This window comes from Hyposmocoma kahamanoa, unplaced genomic scaffold, assembly GCF_003589595.1.
Source record: "Hyposmocoma kahamanoa isolate Upper Pololo Valley unplaced genomic scaffold, ASM358959v1 232, whole genome shotgun sequence".
In the NCBI taxonomy this organism is placed as follows: domain Eukaryota; kingdom Metazoa; phylum Arthropoda; class Insecta; order Lepidoptera; family Cosmopterigidae; genus Hyposmocoma; species Hyposmocoma kahamanoa.
Genome location: NW_020653750.1, coordinates 4,345,338 through 4,370,728, shown reverse-complemented (window position 1 = coordinate 4,370,728; position 25,391 = coordinate 4,345,338). Strand labels below are relative to the sequence as shown.

Genomic DNA, 25,391 nt, shown 5'->3' with positions numbered 1-25,391 from the left:
AGAAAATAACATGAGCTCTCAAATTATATTTTTGTAATGTCATTAAAATATATATATAACCGTCATTGTGAATAAAAACCGCCGAAGTATTTTAATAACCGGCAATCTGTCTCACTACCGCTACACATGTCTCTCAACCCTGACATTGGCAAAATCGTCGCGCAAAACGACGGAGCCATAGACATAAAAGTTGAAGTTGAAGTTGAGAGGTCGTGTTTAGTTTCGAAAAGTAAACATTCTCAAAAACAGGTGTAAGGATGTTACTGAAAGAATATAGTTAATGGTGCTAAAATGCGATTATTGAGTGTTTTTACGCATGAAAATATTTGTTATTTTGTGGATTACCCATTGGAGCAGATTTGAACAAATCAAAAGGTGCCTACAGATTTGCTCGACATTGTCGATCGACAATAACGATCGGTACATACAGAATAAATAATTTTTATTTAAATTAATTAATAATGTTCAAAACTGCCGCCTGGGGTTTGTATTATTCAAAACTTTGTTCACAGCTTTGAACATTGAGTTCCTTCACATAAATGGGAATTGTGACATAATTATTGTACTTTTTTATTGTGCTTATTATAAGCCATTCGGGCCGTCTGTCGTTAATCTGTCCATTCAAATCTGAAACTTGAATTCATAATAAACTAACTTAATTCATAATAAAATAACTTCATAGTAAACTGTCTCCGTGGCCGAACGGTTACCATGCCGGACTGCCACGCAGAGGTCCCAGGTTCGATTCCCGGGCCGAGAGAAATAGTTGTATGGCCTACAATTATATCTCTCGTGAGTTTGGGTGTAATTTGTGGTTGTCTATGTGTGTGTCCATGGCACCCGCGACACAGGGTTTCCCTAGTGCGGGGCTATGTTGAGTGTGTGCGTTATTTATTTAAAAAAAAAATAAAAAAAAAAATAATGCATATTATACTACCGTCCTTGTGACACAGTAAACTATAAATTGGTAGACTGCAAATAAAAGGGATTTTGTAGTTTTTTATAGGAGTAAACGTTACTATTCTTTATTAAATATGTATAAATTATCTGCTAATTATGTGTGTGTGTTTCAGTAGTAGTTGTAAATCAATTGTATACTAAAACTTGAAGCATTGCATTTGCAAATTCGTCATGTGGCCACCAACCAATCAGGCACACACACATTGCTAATTTATAATCTAGGCTCCAGTTAATTTGTTGAAACGAACAACACTTGGGCCTCAAAAATAATGTTGCAATATAATAGAGAATTCATTCCGATTCGCTAACATAGGCGGCAAAGATCAAATATAAATAAAATACCATGTTTAGTCTTTAGTTACGAGAGGTCAGCGTAGTGGGGAATAATATTATAATAACATATAATGAAAAATTGTATTGAAACAGATCAAACTAGAGCTCACAAGTGATAGGTAAAGGCTTACACACAATAACACAACTTTTACAGGCAGAATGTATATTTTTGTATATAAATTATTTGCAGTTCTTTTTTATACATTTAATCTACAAACATAAACAAATTTTCTATTATGTCACACTTATTTTAAGTTGGTGCTTTTACCTTACAAAATGGTATAAAATAAGTTTTTAACAATAAATGATTTAAACCATCTTATAAAATATTATGAGAGGGAGATATAGAAAAAGTGCAAAACCATATTGAAGCCGATTTCCGTTTAGTGCTTCATTATACAATGACATCAGCAGAAATTATTATAAAAATATCTGTACACACATGGTAGAAAGAATTATTCTAATTGAGATTATTCAAGGTACACAGTACACCCTACCTTAGTGGACATCACTAGCCAAACCCACCTCTATTTATCATACTAACCAAACAACCATTACATGGCGTTACTAGTGACAATAATTATAATTTTCATATACTAATTAAATTACTATTAGGAAATAAATAAAAAAACAAAAACAAGAAATATTTACATGTTCAGCCTCAAAATACTATCATTGCATATTCAAAGTCACTAATATTATGGTTGCTTATGTTTTGATGGCACTTCTTTTTATTATTTAAAACTAACCACTCTTGGGAGAAATTGAACTGAACAAAGATTCTGTTGCACTTTCGGCTGCATAGGAACAAAGAAATTTTCATAATAATCCTAATCCTTAGCTGATAAATAAATAAATAAAAATATATCTTCTATTACAATAATGTGTGATGTTTTAGGCAATGGACAAGATTAGGCATTAGTGAACAATTTATTAATAAAAATACAAGCAAGGTTTGTTATTGAGGAAAAGAAAACGAAATTGAAATATGTATTTACATAAGACGCATGGTAAATCAGTCTTGCGTTATTTACTCCAACTTATATACAGACACAGAATGACGTAATGAAAGTTATCCGTTTTTTCTTTTCACTAAATACCATAGTTGAGTCCCATATTCAATACTTACATTAATACAATTTTAATTTAGCTATAATAAATTAATATTCTCCTTTACATTTACAAACTAATTGAAAAGGTGCCGGCCCTTTTCTTCTAGCAGCCTGTGCTAGTTTAAATACAATGTTCTCGTTTGTACAAAACATATAATATTATGATACCATCAGAAATATGAAATTACATTATATATGTTAAAATTACGCAAAACGTTTTTTAACATACATCATGCAATTCCATGTCTGTAAAAATGTTTCTAAACTAAGTTAATATGCCTGTATGTTGCCAATGATGTAGGAATCTTCAAATGAAGTTTGATAATCTTGCTAACTAACATATTCACTAGGCATCGGCAGATGCAAATTAACTAAATAATAAATAACAAATAATAATCCAAGGTTAGATCGAGTAAGGGTACTCGCCGAGGTAATCTAAGAGTGCAGATGGTAGTGGTAGACGCCTATATTTGGGGGCGCAAAGGATTTTTGGCGTTAAAGGATTCGAGTCTAGAGCTTTGTGGACAGCTAATCGCGCTGAATGTAGCAGCGATGGTGGACTTTTTCTTAGGGGCGTGGTGAGGAGCACGGGAGAGTGTGGGCAGCCTTCCTGGTCCACCCACATGGTACCCGCGGCACCGCGCTGCCCCAGTCGCGTGTAGTGCTGAATCAACTCGATCACACACTTAAACCGCGGCATATACCTGGCTAGCACGCTGTCGCAATCTAACCTAAAAGAGGTAAAGACTTCCAATTAACTTCACTCCTATTTAACTTAATTTCAAAACTTTTACATGTTGTATTATTATTAGTTTTGCTTCATAACAACGTGAGTAAAGCAAATTATGAATACATTCTATATAAAAATGTTTAACTTGTGTTATAGATGAGCTCTTTCTGAGTATCTGTAGTAGTATAGTGAATCTAGTGAAATAGTTCGTCCAGGGTAGTACTGCCACCTTGCCTATTTCTGCCGCCAAGCAGTAATGTCAGCGTTACTGCGTTCCGGTTTTGAAGGTAAAGGGTGTTGGTGAAATTACAGGCACATGGGACTTGTCAACTTGTCTCAACGGGCTCAATGGCAGTGACCCTCAGATCTTTGCAATTTAAAGCACTGCAATTGTTTTGGACAGCCGTGTAGGTTACCATCAGGCACACAACTTGTCAGTGTCACTTAATATTATAAAAAAAGTACCAATAATTTTCATTATTGTTAAATTCAGTATTAACAGTATGAGTGGTCATTTATTTATAGAAACAAGGAAATTTATCGTACCTAAAATATCCATCTTCAAAGTGTAACCTAACAGAGGTGGGTCCTCGCTCTGTTTGTACTGATAGTGAGAAGATGAATTTCCTATCTCCTGAATCTCGAATAATGAAGGCACCAACACTGGCATCCTTTAAAAGTGTTTGTGCAGCCTGGAAATAAAAACAAGAACTTTATTATTTCAACTGCTCACATTCTATAATTATATCTGTTTTGTAGGAAACTAATTTAGAAAGATGTTTTCTACATATAAGTAATTCAACACACCTGCAACTCCAAATTTCCGTAGTACCAGCCTGATAACCGTAGGACCTGGAGAGTTTCTGAGAGCCGCCTGACTACGTCACTGACAGTGAGGGGGGACACAGGCGGCGAGGGCGCTGTGTTAAGTGGGGGCGGCCAGTAACTCTGCCGTATTGTGCATGGTGGCGTACTGGGCGCGCGCATGCACCAGTGTGGCGCCTGCACGGACTTGGCGCCCGGAGTCACCGTCACACAAAACCCGTGCATGCATTTTGGACACCGTAGCTCTGCTGACCATGAGCAGGAGTTGTATGGAGCTCCTACTGCTACACATGAGTCTGGAAAGAAGCAACAGATGTTTTTATAGTTATAATAAAGGTTCCTTAAGTTTTTACTTAATTTAACTTAACTATCAGTCTAGACTAATCTGGGTTTTTGAAAGGGCTTTTTTTACTAAGCTTGAAAGAATAATAAAGATGCTGGAAAGGTAAAACGTTTAAATAGCTCTCCTGTAACATATTCCACATGCATGTTACACATTTTACCTTTCCAGCATCGATTTTGGTATTTAAAAAACAAATGTGCTGGATATAATAGTTTTATACTGAAAGATATTGAGATGGATCCTAAAATTTTCCAGCATAAACAGTTAGTGTTTTGTTATCAAAGAATATTTATACTAGTTGAAAAAAAAAACAAGAGGCGTCTTATTGTCAACATTAATATTATGTTTACATTATCTAGTTATATTTAAATCAGATTTGTTATCACATGACTCGCTTGGTGAATTTCTCTATAGTAATTATGTACACAAAGGAAAACTGGTGGGTCTTTTTGAATAGTACATAATAACCCCAAAACTGATGAGAGCAATATTTCATGTTATATTACTTAATTGTCAACAAAGTTGGAATAAACCGAGGAACCGAGATCTAACCACGAAGTTAAACAAAAACGTTCTTGTGGAAACTTACTTAGTGGAGGAGATAACCTCGCGGCTAAAGTCATATTCAAAGGATTAACAGTTGCCTCTCGCCTTTCGAGCAGACACATCAGTCGCTCCTTGTCCTTTGCACTACCGCGCGACCCGCCTGGTTTGTTCTTAGAGGCCACGATTCCAAAATATCCACGAATATCACCACACAACACTAAATGTACTCAAAATACTCAACGCACAATTTAGCCATTGGAGTCACAAATACGTAGCGTAAAAGTTATTTTTGTGCAACTTTATGTAAAACCCAATATCATGACACAAAAAAAACATAAGCAATTATATGGTGTTAAAATACTTTTAAAAAAGATACGTCTGCCCAAAGCAAAGTATTGAAAAATAATGAGTGTCGATATCAAACCGAATCAAAGAGACAACGCCACGCGTGAACGAAGATGACGATACTATACTACAAAACGCACAAACGGACTGCGAGTGCGACCGAGGGAATGCGCCGAGGAGGGGCAGGCGGACGAGGCCGAGCGAGAGCAACCGAGCGATACGAAACTCGAACGTTCACAACTTCCGAGAATTCATTCATCGACCAACATTAATTAGCTAAGTAGTTATCTCGTATTGTTATCATATTTCCATTGAATTACTATTTTAGTGAAAAAGCTGTTACGCACTATTTCAGGAAAAAAAAATTTAATTTCAAAAAGACAAAAAATAATCAAAATTTCTACTCGTCACTACCAATTGAGTGACAGGGATGAAAATTGTTTGGGGATTTGTCAAATTAATATGTTTAATCATTAAGTCCATAGAAACAAAGACTTAAAAAACACGACCTATTAAAAACTGTTGGATCATACAATATTTAATTGCTGTTTTATGGTATATAGAAACTTCTTGTCTATACATATATGAATTGTGTATTAAGATTCGCTCTGGACCTTTTGGAGGGAAAAGTGTTGTTTTTATTTTGACTTTCAATTATTTTGTGAAATCTAGTTTAAAGTGGAATAGGATAGTGCTATTGTACCTTAATCGAAGATTAAAACGCGAAATTATACGAATCTCGAACTAAAATACCCGAATCGGCTCGTTTTAAGGAATCCCGAGTCAATCCAAGCACGCCGCCTCAAATTGCCTATCCTCTTTGTGGCGGCCATATTTACAGAAACATAATTAAACTTCATGTTTAGGCTGATGGCTTTGCCAAAGCCTTAATAAATAAATAAAAAAATTGTGTATTTAAGTGTATGACACCTTATGTATGACGGTTCAGATTATATAAAATTTTAACCCTGTGGCAACATTCACATAACGTTGCTATATTGCTTTGTTGTTGACCAAGGTTCTAATAAAATTAGATTGTAGTGCATTTGTAATGGTACCTAACTACAGTCAAAACCACTTGAAAATTCATACTTTGAACTTGTATTTAATTCGAGAGTAGTATCAACAATGTTGCCACGTCTACTGTTTTTGGACGACATCTACTGTTCTACTGCTTTTAGTGAAAATCCACTGTTTTTTAGGAATTTCCAGATTTTTCACTTTTCACAACTGTTCCTGTCGGCTTTTTAGATTTTATGAATCGTCTTTTCCATTTACGACGTCGTACTTTATCTTTTTCGAATGAAAGTGAAGAGTACATTAAATAAAAAATGTGTAAACTGTTCTTATTGGATAAAATAGGTACTGTATGCACTCCACTGAATGATGTTTTTTACCTGGTCCATAAATGTACATATCTACTAAAAATCTTTTACGTGCTTGCATTTAGCATTAACATGATCTCAACTGTGACTCTCTAAATATATTGAACATATTTTGTCGGAGTTTTTGTAAAACTTTGCAAAATTTACAATGTGGTCAAATCATAGAACATCGTCCTTTAATTTTTTTTTTGGTATTTCGGTATATTTTATTATTCTTCTTATATTATTCTAGAAAATACGGGGAAGTAACGTCTATGGTATTATTATCCAAATACAATTTTTATTGTCAGATACCAACATAGTAAGATAACATTAAAAACATTAGGTGACAATGTGTGAAGAAAATCAATTATAAGATGTTGTTTCTAACTGTACGGGACGGTCGCTTATAATAAATTAAAATACGGTACGCTAACACCGTAAGATCAGCATCTATTCTAGTGTTTTTTTCCCTCAATCTACTGTTTTTTTCCGTGCAATGTCTTCTGATTTTTTCAGATTTGACCTGGTAACACTGAGTATCAAGCATATCGTGCTCTCGACCCTGTTCAAAACTATTTTTGTGTTGTTGTCACAGAACAATAAATATTCCGTAGAACAGTTGTATTTCTAATCCAAGGATTAGAGTTGCGAGTACATTATTAATTATCTTGTAATAATATGCTTCGTTATCGTTACTACAAAACTATTATAGTATGCTTATTTCTGAGTACTTTGCAATCTATGACGTTAGACAGTAGGTACGGACGGCAGCACACCAAACTGTATTAATATAATCTGTCGAGTATTACTTATTTGACTTTGTTTCAGACGGATGTCGAACGGAGAACGTAGTTCCGTTGCAGCGGAGGCGATATTCGAACAAAAGTTTTTAAGCTTGATGTGCTGTTGACAGTATGTATATGTATATTCTAAGTGTATAGGTATCATGAAAGCATACAGTAGTATCTTCTCCTTAGTCTGTGCTGTGGACAGCATAAACGATTATTTCTTTGAACGTCAATGACCGCAGATAAGATTGTATTTAATTTATTACACAGTTACACACAAATTCGAATCCTTTTTCATAGAACAGATTTCATTATAATAATTTACTAGAAGTAAATTATGAAATACCTATATTAACTTTTTAATAAAGTGCCAATCGTGGAACAAAATTATTCGATTTAGATTGGATTTTGGCGTATTACACATATAGTGTTTTGACTTACAATAATAACGCATAGAAACCTAGTCCGCACACGCTAAGTAAGGCAAATTGAAGCGCTCCCAATGGGCCTACACGAGCGGGCGGACCGTCAGTGCTGAAGGTCAACTTACACCGCGAACAGCTCAAGAATTTTAGCTAAAAATGACGAATGTGCGGTAAATGAGTGTAAAAATACGTCAGACAAACATAAAATAGATACTAACATCACATTCCACAAGAAAGTAACGCGTTTCAACTTGTATTTTTATATAAATATTCACTAAAACCGAAAACTAACCTACTACTAAAATTAGCCTACATGAATTTGATTTTTGCCTCACTTGAAACAGTTCGTTTGATATGAAACTATCATTCTATGCGTTATTATTCTAAGTGTTTTGAGCGACTATCATTACTAGTTGAAACTTTAGACACTGAACATTTTGCCTACGAATTAATAATATTTCCTACGTCTCTGCTGGTGAAACTGCCGCAGAAGTGAAATCGTACATCTCTCAATTTTCTTTGATCTCAAAATGCTTCAGCCTTTTCGAATCCCTTCAAACGGAATGTATTTATTGGATTGGAATTCCCATCAACTGTATCTAGCACTAGACTATACTATACTAAAACTACTCGACGCCTGCAGGGCTAACTTCGAGTAGTGTTGTATCGTGGACGGTGGCCAAAATCCTTTTTTCTCAAGACAGAGATGCGATAATAAACTGCCTCATTTTAGCAGGTTTTTTAAGTTCTTTTTTCTCTTATACAATACAAGTACTTGGCTATTCTTTATTATAGTACTTTGCTTCAGACGTTACGACCTTGTTATTGAGAAATACTAAATAGTGGGTATATCAGGAAAGAGGAAGTGTAAATCAATATAATGTAAATAGGTATGGGTCTCTGTCGACACTGGTTATTCATTTCCATCAATCGATGATTTCAATACCAATTTGCTCATTTCACATTTCAAATACAGTTGGACGATTTTAATCACTGTTATTCATTCGAAACGCTGATGTTCTTTGTACTATTATTAGGTACTTATCTGGGTTCTCCTGCTAAATACTGATTTGTAATGGATTATGGGTACCTATAATACCTATATTGCATACTTATGTATGTACATTTCATTGAAATTTGAAACACGCGCGAAATTGAAGACTTGTGGTGATCAAATATATCATACATCGACCGTGTGGAGGTATACCGTAGGTGTGAACACATTTGGTAATCTATTACGGAATTCTGTCGCGTACTAGATGTAAATCGGACAATGTACGTATCTTTCAGTGAATAGGCTTGATTGGCTGCAGCCTTGATTGTTAATAGTGTGTTTTAGGCTGAAGTAGGTACTTACCCAAGAACATCAAATTTTAATGGGTATAGGTACCAAAAACGTGGCAATTCTGTTTCTGTTTTAGTATATTCTACTCCATTCTAAGATTTCACACTTATTGCCTGGATATACATCGTTTAAAACACTCATGGCTATGCAGTTGAATGCATTCTCCGAAACCATTTAAATGAAAGTTCTAATGTGCAGTTTTAACGTTAGTTTGTATGCATAGTAGTGTTCCTAGAACTATACACATAAATACTCATTGTAGGTAGGTACCTAAATAAAGAAAAAGTCCTTGGCGTAGTTGTATTTGCGTTGTACAAAGTTCATGCGCAGCATTCCTATGAATCATTTGGCCCATTATTTGTGATAGAGCGTAGCAGACAGGCAGGCATGCACAGCGGTAATCGCGCAGGTGTTCGAATTTCGATTCGCATTCGGCCGCCATACAGCGAGTTCCCCGTACCGCGATTATATTCGGCGTTCTCGGAATCCACTACCTGGGCCTGCGCAGCTTTCTCAAGCATCTGCCGCATGTCATTTGCGAGCTACACCAATAACGCAGCTGCCAACTGTCAAGGGTCGTCTCTCCTTCATTATATAATTATTCATTACAAACAGACCTAGCACATGTTCAATTTGTGGAATTAAAAATTCTATTTAAGTATCTACCGTCTCACAGTAAGGAAAGCAATTTATAGGTTTCATGGCACAACGTTGCTAAAAAAATGCAAATTTTATTATATAGCCTCCGTTCAACTTTTGTGAAAGTTTAAGTATTTCGATTTTGTTGTTTTTTATGGTAGGTAACCTATGTATTTAATAGGTTAGATATTGTAACGAAAAAAATTTTTTTGTGAAAAGATATTTATTATTTATACATTTAATTAAAAAAGCATTTCGAGTTCTTAGGTTTTCGCGATTGTTACACATAGGAAATGAAACTATTTTTCCGTTTTATTGGTTTTTTCAAACAAACCGAAGTTTCGAGCCCTTTACAGTTCCCATGGTCACGGTTGACTAAAAAAGCATTACTTATACCATAACTCCGATTACGATAAATGAATTATTCTGAAGATATTTATTCGTCGTCGTCGTTTTGCTGTCCGTATTAATTCATAGAAACAAAAATCACTCACACGCGAGTAATACAACAAGCATTTCCGATGTGACATACAGTTAACTGAATTTTTTAAAGACTTGGTATATAAGCGGGTCACCGTTTTCGTGGAATTTGGCCTACTTCGATTTCAATTTCGCGCCGAATACCGTTTATTCTCGGTACTTCTTTATTTGAACAAGGGAGAGTCGGATTGTGAATAGTTCGCGGAACGCATTTCGTTTCGATTTCGTCTGCTTTTAGCTCAAGCGCTTCGCGTGAAGCGAATGCAATCTTTGAAGTTTGATGGATGTTTATACGGAGTTCTAATTCCGGGAAATAGAGGAACCTAAAGTATAATGAGGACGCCGGCCTCCGCGCCTGTAACTTCTTATCCAATGGAAAGCCAAATAACCCTGCTGTGGGGATCTCCCCACAGAGTCTTCTAAGTATTTACATATAAAAAACCCGTTGAGATGACTTCTACTGAAAAGTTAGTAAGTCGTCAATGTAATTACGTTGATTAAGAATGCATTTGAAAAACGAATTTGTTTTTTTGATTCTGAAATAAAAGGGTAACGCATACATTTCATATCTATTACCATTACGTTTCTATCATTATTATCTAGTATTATTGTTTGTAGACTATACATAAAAGGAGCGAGGTTGCATTGTGCCTCTGAACAGAGCAAAGATATTTTCTCGAAATCTCCCACTCAGTGACGGTATCTTTCTAAGAATAGCTTTCTACCCGTACTTAGAATACGCATTCGTTATAGATGTAAGTACATACATATTCAATGTTCTGCTTAGAAACAAAGTGATGATTGTACACGAATAAAAAACACGAGTAGCTACTGAGTAATAATTAAGATAAAACTGCTTTATGTTTCTCAAAACAAAGACAATTAGGTCTAGTAAAGTTTGTTATTGATGAATAAAATGTATATATATACTTATACATATGAATAAGCATACATTTTATACTTCTTTAAATGAAACTAAATAAGCAGACAATCAGTAGGTACACGAGAAGTTACGAGATTCTGCAACGTAATAATGATAGAACTGGCTATATTGTTTTAAGCAACACTTACGTAACAAATCATGACCTAGCCTAAGCCTATGCAAATACCTACATACCTATCTACTACACTTACATTTATCGAAGATATGCGTAATTACAAATTTTATATTATATACGTACCTACTTACATTAATTATTTCTTTGTTTCATCACAGTTGTAGGAATAGTTAGTTGTGTAGGCATGTGTCTATTCACAATTATTACTCATTATTACACAGATGCGTGGTAATGTGGTTTGATTTGAAGGTAAATCTTTCTAATTTGTGATTTGTAGCTATTACGTCCTGGAAATATGAATGCACCCACACTTGTTCTTGCGAATTATAAAGCCAAAACGTTATGACCAACGTCGTTTGAAAGCTTATAAAAGTACATTTAATTCATAAGAGTATTTTTGTAATGGTGCCAAAAATTTACCGAAAATATTTAGGTCTGAGGAAAATCTTATATTTAAAAAACAACTAAACAATTTATTGAGTAATGAAATTCATTTAGAAGTAGAATATTTCTTAAATTTACCGCGTTTTGTACATTTGTAGGCACCCTCTTTCCAATAGATAAAGAATCATCAAAATCGGTTCACAAATGCTTTTGTTATCCCGTAACAGACACACAAAAAAATGCAGTCGAAGTGAGAACCTCCTCCTTTTTTTGAAGTCGGTTAAAACGCTCCGTAGTGACTCGTTCAGCTCTTTAAGGCGGTTTCGACATTTGAAATAAATATTGTAAATTTGTCCAGATACATATTGAGCCCTAAAGAGCAACCCTTACCGTTACTGAAATGCATAACCTAACCTAATCTAACCTAACCTCCGGTTAAAAAAACCGACCTCAAAAGCCTTTTATCCCCTAGTTTACCACCCTTAGAGGTGGAATATTTCCTACAAATTTAAATGAGACCACTTCTGAGGTACCCTCTTTTCAACAAAAAAGGAATCATCAAAATCGGTTCACAAATGGCGGAGTTATCGCGTACCATACATACAAAAAAATATACAGACGAATTTAGAACCTTCTCCTTTTTTGATCTCGGTTAAATGAATTGTATATACAAATTTTGCAGACTGATTTCACATCACATTTCCTTCATTCACTGGCCTTTACCTATTCCTATCGTAATGGATCCAAATTAACACCCTTGATAAGAAATTTACAATAAATAGAAAGTTTTGCCATCTCGTGAACAATCACTTTTTATAAGATACGAGTTTGAGAAAGTGAGGCATCGTTATGTCCCTTTCCACGTTGGTAGGTACGTCACAAACCAATGCTTACAAAGCAAAATATACTCTTAATACATTGCGTTAAGAGTGTCTCTTATCAATTCAAACATTTCTTTAATACGTAATTAGTTTAGTGCAACTGGACATTAGCATTATAAAGCGACACGATTTAAAGTGAAATTTTCTTACCTATGAAATAAAATAAAATTTGAGATTAGATAAGATCCTTTCTATATTAGATAAAAAACGTACATATTTGGGTAATACCTTTATATGAGTAAAAGATTATTCATAACAGTGACTCTGCATTAAATTTACGAGCAAAAATAAAAGTGGTCAAATAAATCGTGAATATTCGAAGTCACTATTCAAAGTAATATCGTTATTTAGAAACTTTTTACTTATAAGCAGAGCCCTAAGTTTAAATACCTTTAACCTTAATGGAAGCAACGTATTAGATTACGGGAAGCATGCAAAGGAATAACACGTTTACCGTTTATTAGGTTATGGGGTTGCCCTGCGAGTGTTGTGATATTTCAATAATTCAACCCCTATTTTCAAAGGCAATTTTGATAGGAAACCAACGTGGGTGTATTATGTCAAATGAAGGGCGATGCTCCACAAAAAACACGATAAAGTAGATATTAGGTACATTCAAAGCCTCTTTACATTTTTAACCGACTTCAAAAAAAGGAGGAGGTTCTTTATGTATGTTACGCGACAACTCGGCATTTGCGAACCGATTTTGATGATTCTTTTTTTGTTAGAATGAGGTACCCATCTCAGTATTGGTCTCATTTAAATTTTAAGGAAATATTGACCTCAAAGGGTGACAAACTAAGGGATGAATCCGGTTTCACGCATTTTCCGGTAACCGATTTCAATAAAACTTGGCAAATATGTTTAATTACATGAACTTTTGAGGTCGGTTTTTTTAATAAAAAGTTACAATTATTTATCAGTAAATTACATATTTAATAGACAAAACTGTGTGTTAAAAAGTATACCTACTTATCGTCGATTGAAAACTTTATGTATCTGTTGTTATTCTTATACAAATATAGCTTTAAAACTATAATCCGTAAAATTTACGTACAGTTTATTTATTTGCTTTACGTCGCCGTAAGTACATACAACTAAATTATTTTGTATTTTTGATATGATGACGAACTATTTGGCATTTTATAAAATGTCGTAGTCCAGCAGTTAAAATGACTGGAACTGTGCATTCGGTTACAAAAAAATCAACAAGTGATTTTAAGTAGAATTTTAGTAATTTTTTTTTTGTGTTAAATATTTTGTGATGATGATTTTGACAACCCTGTAGGAAACGTTTGAATAAGGTCATCGGATTTGAACGCCAAAAAATTCTGAGAAATCCCAATCGTCCGCAAAAGTCCGGCCGACGACAGGCAAAAATGTTACGTCACTTAGGTCACGAGACCCGTGATGATTTCATATTCGATCATTTCGTCATACGGTGCCTTTATGCAATCGCCAACTGTTTTTTATAAACTGGGCATTTGCACATATTAGATTATCATAAGGGGCCAATGATATTATACATAAGGAGCATAAAACCATTGTATTAGCTACCAATATGGGTTGGTAACTAATACGTCAAAAATTTGTCATGATCGGATGTCAACTGCAATTAAAAAGTTTTGTACCTACACGACGGAAACTTCTATTTAAAAGTTACGAATCTATTTCTCGCAACGACTGTTGTGCAACTTTACATGGAAAAAGTATTTAGCGACGACTCCACCGCGTTTAGTTGTGATTCATTTAACATTTACTGTGAAGTACACGTTTAAAATGAGTAGGTAAGTAATACTGAGTACCTTTTGTTTGTTTCATTGGAGTTTTCTAGTAACTTGTAATGGATAAGTTAGGTATACTTATCTATTTATATATTCGTAATACGTGGATGGTACCCAAGAGAGGGAAAAGTAAGAAATGGAAAACAAAATTTTTAACTGCCTCTGTGGCCGAACGGTTACCATTCCGGACTGGCACTCAGAGGTTCCAACTTCCAGGTTCTATTCCCGGGCCGGGAGAAATATTGTATGGTCTACATTTATTTATCTCGTGAGTTTGAGTGTAATTTGTGGTTGTCTATGGACCGTATTCCAGAACTCTACTCAATGCTCAAGTCAGGACTTGAGTATGATTTCAAGCACTGGAAATACGACCCTAATGGCAAGGACTTGAGTGTGATTTTCAGTGCTTTACTTTCAAGTCCTAACTTGAGCATTGAGTAGAGTTCTGGAATACGACCCTAAATGTGTCCGTGACACCCGTAACACAGGGTTTCCCTAGTGCGGGGCTATGTTGAGTGTGTGCATTATTATTATTGTTATAGTTTAGATGGGAAGATAATTTTAAATATTGTTGGAGGAGCATGTAGGCAAATAGCAAGAGATAAGGAGAAACGGAAATCTTTGGAATATGGCCTGTCTTAGTATAGTTTAAGTTACCGACTTAATAAAAACATAGAAATTTGAGTAATATTAAGCATGCCATATAATGTTTCTATGTTGCATAAGTTAAGAATATATGTATTGTATTGGATAAGTTAGTATGTAAGTTCGTTCTTGTTAACCAGCAATAAAGGCTATAAATCGCACATGAAACCAAATATTGTCGTAACTCAAAATGTTGAATTGAAAAAACACAATTTGAAAATTTAAAAAAAGTGAATGGATCTTATTGCGAATAATGTGATTAATTGTATCCCTTCATAAACAAGAATATATGTACATACATATATATTCTCATTTCGTATATAGTATATGTATATTGGTTTCATTCAGTATATTTTTGAAGTTTTGTACATTCGATTCCACAATTTTCGGATACGACAGTATTTGGTTTCGTGTTCGAAATAAAAATAAGGGACATTTTATTAGGATTAGATTTTGTAAGCAGATACGTTGTAGCTAACTACTTAACCCAATAACAATGTATCTATCAAAAGAAAAAACGTTACAGCGGACTTTCAAAAGAAAATAATAAACTAACATTAGAGTTTCGTGTTAAAATGACAAATGTATTTTAGGTACACCTAACGTCGAATACGTAGAAGAGCCACGTCATTTTCGTATCGGAGCGTTAAAATTATCGTTCTGACTAGAAATAAAGCTTCTTGAAATAGGCACCAGGCCGGCCCTGACTCACCTACCCTGAAGGTTTGAACTCTTTTGTTTTATTTTTATACTACCTGCCTATTAATCACTTTTAGGCTATTAGTATTTCCGACCTCATTCTCATTGAATTCTCGAAAGAAATAACCATAAAAGTTATCCAAGAAATACATATTAATTGGTTTTATATTCTACGTGTTTTATATAATCCTGGTACGTATTTACATAAATGCAAACAGGTACCATAGTATTATCATATATTTTTCATTTTAAAAACAACAAAATTTAAATTGTGTGATTGACTGCACAAAACACGTAAATATATTTTATGACCGAATTTAAACTCTATCTAGTATATCTTTAGCAGCAGAAGAGCTCCTTGAGAAAGAGTTCGTCCAGGGAAGTATTGCCACCTCACCTACTTCGGCAGCCAATCACTAATGTCAGCATTACTGCGTTCCGGTTTTGAAGGGCAAGGCTGGTAGTGAAATTACCTACAGGCACAGGAGACTTGTCAACTTATGTCTCAAGGTGACGGCGCAATGGCAGTGCCCGTCAGATATTTTGCGATTTAAATTGTTTGTTTGTTTGCGATTTGCAATTGTTATGGATAGGCGCGTCGCTTACCACCAGACGCGCGACTTGTTCGTCCCGTCAGCGTCACTTGGTATCTATCATAAAAAATCTCTGAGATAAAACCATCCTTCAGTGCAAAGATTTTAACAGACTTTTTGAAAATTTGTATAAAGAATGTTAGAACTGGGGTAATGGGTATGGTATACGACGACTGGAAGAGCTAAAATTAGTTACTTTACGAGTTAACTTATTTGAAACAAACACACACTCTAGTAATTAAAAAAACTGCTTTACACATGAAGCATTCCTATAGAGTACATACTGCACTTAAATGTTTATTGATAGTGATTATGCGAATTATATTAGACATCACAATTTTATACGACATGGTATGGGAGTACGACTTTGAACTGTAAGTAATTTTGCAAAATGTGACACTGAAAAAATCTTGTCTGAAAAAATATACAGTGTAGAGGAATTTTACAAAGTGGAGGAATTTCTTTCGAAGAAACTGTACTTTCTTTATGGGACGTTTGTAAGTATATTGACAATATTTTATATTTACTTATATTTTTAAGTTTTATACTATTTACTTTTATACTAACTATTTTAACTTATTGATTTTTATTGTATTTCACTATGTTTTTACCATCGTAAAAGTTTTATATTTTTTGTGAAATAACTCCGCCACAACTGTAGCTCAGTTTGCAGAGCGAAGCTACGGTACATGGCGATCCCAGGTTCAAGTCCTGTTAGGTCGGAGGAATTTTTCTTCGTGTTCGAATTAATAATTGTTCTTTGAATAAATAATTGTTATTACTCATATTAGTGACGATAATAGATCATCTGACATTATATTTTAAATTGTAATAATATTGTGACGTTGAAAAGATGAAGTAAATTATTTTCACTACTTTAGTAGTTACTCAGAGGCTGAACAAAACTTTTGTGTTTTCTAATTAAACGATATTAAAATAATGATTTTGCTTTTCTATTAAAAGACGTTATTGCCGCTTATCCCACCTCTTTCTTTATTGTACTGAGCTGGTCATAAATATCTCTGTGAGGCATATTAGGAAGTAAAGTCCTGAAAGAATCTCTACCTAGTTTCACCAGCGCTTTTACCCTTCAAAAACTATAAATATCTGACTTTGTTTTTTCAGGTAGTATTTATAAATTATCAAAACTATAATGTTTATACTACATAAATTAACAATGTTAAATAATTGGACTGTTTCAAACCTTCAGTGTTGGATACAAATTATAAAATTAAAGTAACTCTCTCTTTGTAGTTCAAATCTTCGTTACCCTTATAAAATAAATCAAACTAAGCAATATGGGTAGACTCAATTCATGTTATTTTACTTTGTTAAAATTTGGTAAAGTATTCCTTATTACATTGTATGTTCCACGTGTAAAACACACAACATTTATCGTTGTTTATCTTAGAACTTATATAGAAAGTAGCAACGAAGTAATTACGTTAAGGGTAAAATTATGTGGTTTGGTAAAAATTGTTCTATTGTCATTGTTGGTAAAAAAAAATCGACTTCAAAATGTTGATTCTGGTGAAGTATGCAATTATACCACTTTCTATACTTTTTTCATCAGTCATATTCAACTTTGCTTTCTTTTCTAAAAAAGATAGATTTCAATAACACTGCAAAGCAATGCGGGTACTAGATTTTTCTGTTTGTTGCCCCTCCGTCCATTTACATTCCGTTCATTATACTACAATCCGCTGGGGGATTTATTGCTCTTTCAATCAAAATTGATTGAAAGAGCAATAAATCCCCCAATAAAAAAAAGTTGTATTTGTTGAATTATAGAAGCCTACGTTTCGTTTACACTAAGACTTTTTTATTAAAAAAAACGAAAATGTAACTTTAGCAGCAAAAATGTAACGTCATGTAATAAAACGTAATTTTCGACTCAAGGACCCTGGCAACACTGATTATGACAGCGTCGCAGCGTTTTAGATCATCTTACTTTAGGAAGCCTCACCTCACGAGCTCTACTTTCTTCTTTCCGTTTTCCATCGAAGTCAAACTTTCTCTGTATTATAGCAATTTATATTTAGAGGAACTAGAACTGCGATTACATCCTCAGTTTGCCTGGGCCCGAATGTTTATGCCACCGTAGAAACCCGTGTGTTAAATTGGTACTTCAGTTGCGGTCAGTTGTTATTTATTACTAATTGGCACTGGTAATCGGACCCAACGGTTCCAACCTAACGGGATCAATATTTACAGCTTAGCATAACACTTCTCCTATTTCAAGGCTCTACAGGTATTACTTGTGGATCGATCAATAATAGAATGTTTCCTTTTTATATATACATAGACGAATATTTCCTGTAAAAAGTGGCAAAAAAATGTAGTCGCTGTTTTGATTTTTTTTAATTGTTAAAATTATTAAATTTATTATTATTGGTAAAATTGTTAATAAAGGCTGATTTTTAAATGTGAAGGTGAAATTTATTATTGTTATTGTTAATTTACTATTATTTTTACTTCTTTTTTGACTTCTTGTGATGTAAAAAATTCTAGTAGATGTTTTGATTTGTTTTAATTTTTATTTTTTAAAGGCTAATTTCTATTGATATATGGTCCGATTTTTAAAATAGTCGTGGCTAAGAATATTTTTAATTTAGTATTGTATTTATAAAATGTACTATTATTGTTTTTTATTTGTCGGTTTTTGGTGAGGTATTTAGCTAGCCATTGATGGTATTTAAATAAAGTCTACAGTGGCTATCATGTCGTTCTGAAAATATCACTGATACTGAATGTAACTGCAGTCCGATGATTACATTCAGTATTCTCTAGCTTTCATTTTAATACACTGAGGGAGCAGTTCAAATGCTTACTAAGTGAAGCAACGGTAAGAGTGGAGGATTTTATATTTTGTTCTGAGTAGAACCTCTTTGTATCATTCTGTAGGTGTTCTAAAAAGCGAATAAAAATAATTCCTACAGATAGACAGTAATTCGCCTTTCTGTGTATTTTTTTTATAATATCAAGTGACGGAACGAACAAGTCGTGCGCCTGATGGTAAGCCTGTCCATAACAGGTGCAGTGCCACTCAGAGCTTTAAATCGCAAAGATGTTAGGGGCACTGCCAATGCGCCCGTCATCCTGAGGCACAACTTGACAAGTCCAAGTGCCTGTAATTTCACCAGTTCCTTACACTTCAAAACCGGAACACAGAAATGGTGATATTACTGCTTGGCGGCAGAAATAGGTAAGGTGGCAGTACTTCCCTGGACGAACTCTTTCACAAGGAGCTCTACTGCTACTAAAATTACGGCATATTGCGGCGGGTGCCTTATATTATTTACTCAAAGTACTACATGATACGTACTTAATGTACTTCATATGTATAATACATACTGTAAGAGAAGACTTGGTTATAGCAGTAGTCTGACATGTATTATGCGTTAGTATGTACATTATCGGTATTCAGGTCACGACCGCGACGTTCGCTACTACATTTCATACCACGTTATGGCTTACCATGCCTATGTATTTATTTACTTCACAATTTGTGATAATGTTCTTTATTTAAAAAATATGGTTTAAAGAAATGTTTTTTTTTGTATACTGTTAAGAGAATGTGTTTATTTTAATTACTTAAAATTTTCGAAACTGAATTAAGTCAGTCAGTTAGTTTCCTTCCGCGCGTTTCCCCTGTTTTATTATCCACATTATACTGAACCTAATTTACTTTATTTTTATTCAGAAAATCCACATCCATTCATGTCAATATATGGACAGACATATATGTATATACTACATTGTTTAATTCCTCTACGCAAGTCCATAAATGGGTGCGTGGGTGAGCGATAGTGCCATTATGTTAGTCGTGGCCTCCGACAGCCACGGCGCCGGCACAGATCGCATCACCACAGGAATGCCGCAATAGCTTAGTAGAAAGTATGATATGTAATGATATAAAGATAACATAGGTACATGTTCGCAATAGTATTTGGCTATAAGACATCGACCTTTCACAATCCACAGCAGGCAGTATTATCAAGAAATGTAATAGTAACCAAAACATTTAAGTTTAGTATGTAGAGTTGTCATTACAATCGTAACAAAGTAATTACTAAAACGTAAATACTAAACGTCATTTTAAATGTACTTTTATTAATATCCATTCATTTTTTCTTTTCCGATGTAAAAAGCGCTGTTTTTCACTTTCGAATTTCATTTTTTTAAAAGTTCCACGCCACCTTTCACTTTGTGATTGATAGCGTGCTATAAAAGCTAGAGGTTGCACAACATAAAAGCCTGGGTAATATTTCGAGTCAATGTAGAAAGTACCAATGTTTAATAGCAACCTTCGCGTGTTGAGGATTCTGGGAAGCAGTGGCCGGTTGACCGCGCTGCGCTCGCGCCGAGTTTCCTGGAATGACGATCCATGGTAGTTTCAATTTTTAAAATAGATTCCGTTACGTAGGCTCATAGGAGCCGAAATTTGTGGCCGGTCAATTAGAATCTTGAGTAATTTATAAATGAGGGCACTATTTTTATCAGACGCTCGACTCGTTTCCAAGTGAAAGGGGTTTCCTTCGGTGAACCAGTTCTTGTAGCATGTTACGACTGCTAACTTTCCTTATACGTGGAAATATAAAGAGAAATTGATTCTTACGAAGTTTGTGATGTGGACACAACAATAGTACATAATGAGTTGGGTTGTTGTTATAGCCACACGGGGCGAGTAACTTCAGGCGAATGCGTACGATTTCATTTACATTTCCTGCATTGCATAATGGGTCTGTGTAGGTAGTAGTAGCGTGATGTCAAAACACACACGTCTACCACACGCCGCACACCGCTGACTTGTCTTCCACTAACAAGGGTAAACTAACTAGGTATAATGTTGACGTACCTACTAACTTTGTGTAACCTATACAGGTCAGACGGATTATAAGAAATATTTGACGTAATCTGCTCTCATAATGATTTAAGCAACAAAGGTCTCTGGGATCCAAAAATATGTACACATAATATATTAAATGTTACATTTCCTTTTTAAAAATCCTTCGTCATTTTAAAGTTAATGTCGCAAACCTCGATTCAAAACAAGGGACGTAGAATATTGAACACTGATTGTAAAGTAATTCTTCTTACCCAGACTTTAAGGGCAGATTTACTGTGGCTACGTTTGGATCAAAGCAGTATTTCAATCAGTTCGTTAAATGAAATGGTCTAGGTTCGCAGTAGTCCGCCATTGAAATTTAAACTAGTTGGCTTTTCTGGGAAAGCAGGCATGATATTGCTTCATTTTGTTTTCTGGCCTAGCCCAACGAAGAGGATATTGCCAGGTCACTCTCTGCGCTTGTAGTACCACATCTGTCACTGTTGTAATAACGCTAGCCTGAGGCGTGTCGAGGCCGGACACGTATCCAATTGGAATAACAGTGTCTATTTCGCTTAGCTGTCGATTGTTTAACTTCCTAGAAACCATTTTCCTAAATTCGTATTGTGTCATTAACTTTTGCAATGTTTTATAAACTCTCTCATGCCCTTAATGGAGCTCTAGAATTATTGCTACTAACTATAGCGCAATGTGTTTGAACTGTAAAAGTTACAGGAACTTGGGCTACCTAATCAGTTAAACAAATGAAGTCACGAACGTACAACTTTATATTTGTATTGTAAAGATCATCTCGTTATAAAAGTGAAAGTATCTGTTCAAAGTAGAGTTTTAATTTTAATAGGGGCCCAAGACTAATTATTCTCTATAGTAACTTCACTGGCAGCAGAGTAGTTACTGATTCCTGGAAGCACATCGTAAAGACAAAGAACTGTGGGTCAAAGGCGACGCAGCATAAAATTTAATCGCCGTGCATAATACCATGTATGGTTTGCATGACAATGTCAGTCCTTCTGGGAACAATAACCCCTATACAATTTTCAAAATGAGACAATGCAAAATATAAATAAAAAATCATAATGTTGGCGATTCTTCCAACAACCCTTGGGTCGGAGGCTTCCAAGGATTAATTATGAGTTCCAAGTAGGGCCGCCACCGGGCCATTCAATTCTCGGTAAAGTCGAATCGAAAAAGGAGCAAAAACGTCCGCGCGCGTTCCGAGAACACGCGCATACCTGCGCCCGCGCTGCTCCACCCGCCGCCGCCGCCAGCCCACCTTATTCCAAGACGTTTCAATAGAAAGTACCTTTCCTAGTAAGATACTCGTGTCGTTGGCTGAGCTCGACTATAAGTTACAATAATTATTTTTTTGCCACATCTAATAAATTAATATAGATTAAGTGGCTTATTTAACGTCAAATATCTCACCAGCATCTGGGAAACTGACGTGTTAGATACTCAATTATTGAAATGATCCCTTTTTGCCATTACACCTGTTATTGTTGAAAAAACATTACCCCTTGTCCATGAATAGACTAGAATATTAATTGGATGTTATTCTTAATCAATTACAATTAGGAAAATGTAGTTAGGTACATAGATTTGTTTTCATCATGAAATGGCTATCACCAACGTGTAATTATCACCCACCTATGAAACGAGACTATATCTAAGTAACGATATAGAGCCACACTTAAATGTATTTATTTATTGTATGCTATATTTATTATATACAATTACCATGTATTTGCACCATGAGTAGAGTTCAATACTCCATAAGTTCCCGGAAAGTGTCAGTAAACAGCGATGTAGCTAGAAATTACTTGAATACGTATATTTACAAGTGTGTTCATTGTAAACACATTCTCATGGTTATTACTTTGTATTGAATTCTAGTAATTGCTATTTAATTATGAACATACAACGCACATAGCTTAAATATGTTACAAACTTGCGGGCATTCTTTGGTATTGTACTTACAAGTATCTATGTGAACACTTATAAAGTAAATACATGAAATTTGTTTAAAGGTTCTTACATCGTCCAAATACGTAAAAACTATGTGATATAAAACGAAGTCTACAATTAATATTATCTATGTAAGTACAGTCGATGCCCTAAGATACCCGACCCACTAACCGTCTATTTGGTTCTAAGCTACCTTTTTTAACATGTGAGCCCAAACATTAATTTTGGTATGACTTCTTTATTGTATCTTTAGTGAATAACGTTTTAAGAAATATTTTAAGCAAATTTTAATATTTAATATTATATTACATAAATACAAATTTCAATCAAAACGCTGGTATTTCCTTACACTTTTCTGCAAAAATGTTCTCAGAACCTAAAGGTAAGCTAGGGGTCAGGGCATCGACTGTACGTAGTTAGCTTCATTAATTCAAATGTGCACAAGCAATTTTCTTTGCCAAACGGAGATGCCTTTGACACAGATACTGTTTACTGAATTGAATTCCCATATGCATCGTGACAATTTGTAATTAATCATCGCTGTTTTAGATTTTGAACCTAACATCATCTATATCAATAACGTTAAAAAAGATAAATATTACATGACAATTAACAACGACTACAACATTATTTACATTTTTCAGTACCTATCTGCTTTTGGTGCAATTTACGTGATATTTAAATTTTTAACTTGAATGGTTACGTGGATACTCTTCACAAGAATTACAACAAACCTTTAGTCGTTGCATATCCTCATATACAATTTACCTCCAATTAATGTTCCTGATAAGTAATACAATGTGCGATTGTCTAAACAATTGTACATGTCGTACCTTTTATAATGTTAGGAACTCGCTGTATCGCGCTGAATAGGAAGAACCAACCACCGCCACCGCGTCTAAAGGAATATTATCTATCTGGGTACGTATAAGGCTTCAGTGTTCCAAATATTATTAAATAACTTTATATATCTATAATTATACTTGTTGTGATTGAAGAGATATTTCGACTCATGGAACACACTCATCTTGCATTTTACTATTGTAATTGGTAGGTACACGAGTATATAAATGTACAAATCACAATGATTTACTTTACCATCAAGCCGATCTGATGCTAGGATACCAACCTACCCATTGATTGCTTTTTAAATTTGTAATTGGATTGGAAACTAAAAAAATGTACATAGTCCTTATTTAACATTATAATTAAAAGTAAAATTACATGAAAATGTTGTACTAGTTAACTACGTTTTAAGTAAGTAAGTTTAGTACGTACAATAACAGTGTTTTTTAGAACAAATGGAACACAACGCAAGGTTAGCGACGTTCATTTCCATTGAAACTTGAAGGTTGCTATTAAAATATTCAAAGGTAATAAACAAATGCTCGATTTTCAGCTACTGGAAAGTAATTAAAAGAAGCTAATAAAATTCTATAAAAGCTCTAACTGATGATAGCAATAATCTCAATACTATAATAAAATTCGTGGAATTACATCTATATGCCATGTTTTATTAAAATCGGTTACAGGAAGGTGAGATGTACCCTCATTCGAACAAAAAAATGAATTATCAAAATCGGTTCCGAAATGCCGGAGTTATCGCGTAACAAACATAAAGTCGAATTAAGAACCTCCTCCTTTTTTGAAATCAGTTAAAAATGGTAGATAAACTGTCAGTTACTGCTATAAGTTGTACTATAATGCAAAGGAATTTATATATTCAGTGCTAATGATTGATTACATTCAACGATCTAAGGAAGCGCATCGACGCGTACCTAATTGTTTTCGAATGAGCCGCGAGGTGTCATTTGTGCGCTCAATTACTTTCGTAATCTAAACAATTTCCTATTTAAACTAATTTTGCAAGTTTGTCACCCAGTCACTGACAGATAGTCTTCTCATTGATATTTTTGACGGAGTTATTTATGTTAGACAAGTCTTAATATTGTGTTACGATTTGACCTATAAGAGAGATTGATCGTGTTTAAGTCCAATTTTAATACGCAATGAATATGCGGTGTTTAGGTTTCGATCGTTTCTAACGCAGATCTTCTAAGCTTCCGTACTATTTCTACATAACTCTGTATCTCCTTTATGACATAAGTATACATTGATCTGTAATTATGCAATATACAATTTGCGAAGTTTATCTCTACGTAGATGCCATAATAATAGGTAGATGTTTATTATGAACATACTCATCTATGTAAGCACTGTAAAGACAAAAACATGGTTGCTATTAACATCAATGATAATATGGAACACTTATTAATGGATTGTGTTACAGGTAAG

General features: G+C 34.4%; 1 protein-coding gene across 2 annotated transcripts in view; it reads right to left on the bottom strand.

The window, feature by feature from the left end:
- Positions 1–1,448: 1,448 nt before the first annotated feature.
- The window catches only part of LOC113228447 (suppressor of cytokine signaling 2-like), a 25,076-nt gene continuing 1,133 nt past the window's right edge, over positions 1,449–25,391 (bottom strand). Inside the window, exons 1-4 of one of the 2 annotated variants that reach the window (XM_026461752.1) lie at positions 4,893–5,044; positions 3,943–4,256; positions 3,682–3,827; positions 1,449–3,136 (exon numbers count right to left, since the gene is read on the bottom strand). In XM_026461752.1, coding sequence (XP_026317537.1) covers positions 2,809–3,136; positions 3,682–3,827; positions 3,943–4,256; positions 4,893–4,971 — 867 coding nt within the window. In that variant the 5' untranslated portion in view covers positions 4,972–5,044 and the 3' untranslated portion in view covers positions 1,449–2,808. Of the gene's footprint in view, positions 3,137–3,681; positions 3,828–3,942; positions 4,257–4,892; positions 5,045–25,391 lie in introns of those variants that run through there. The other variant, XM_026461753.1, reaches the window with a different exon arrangement.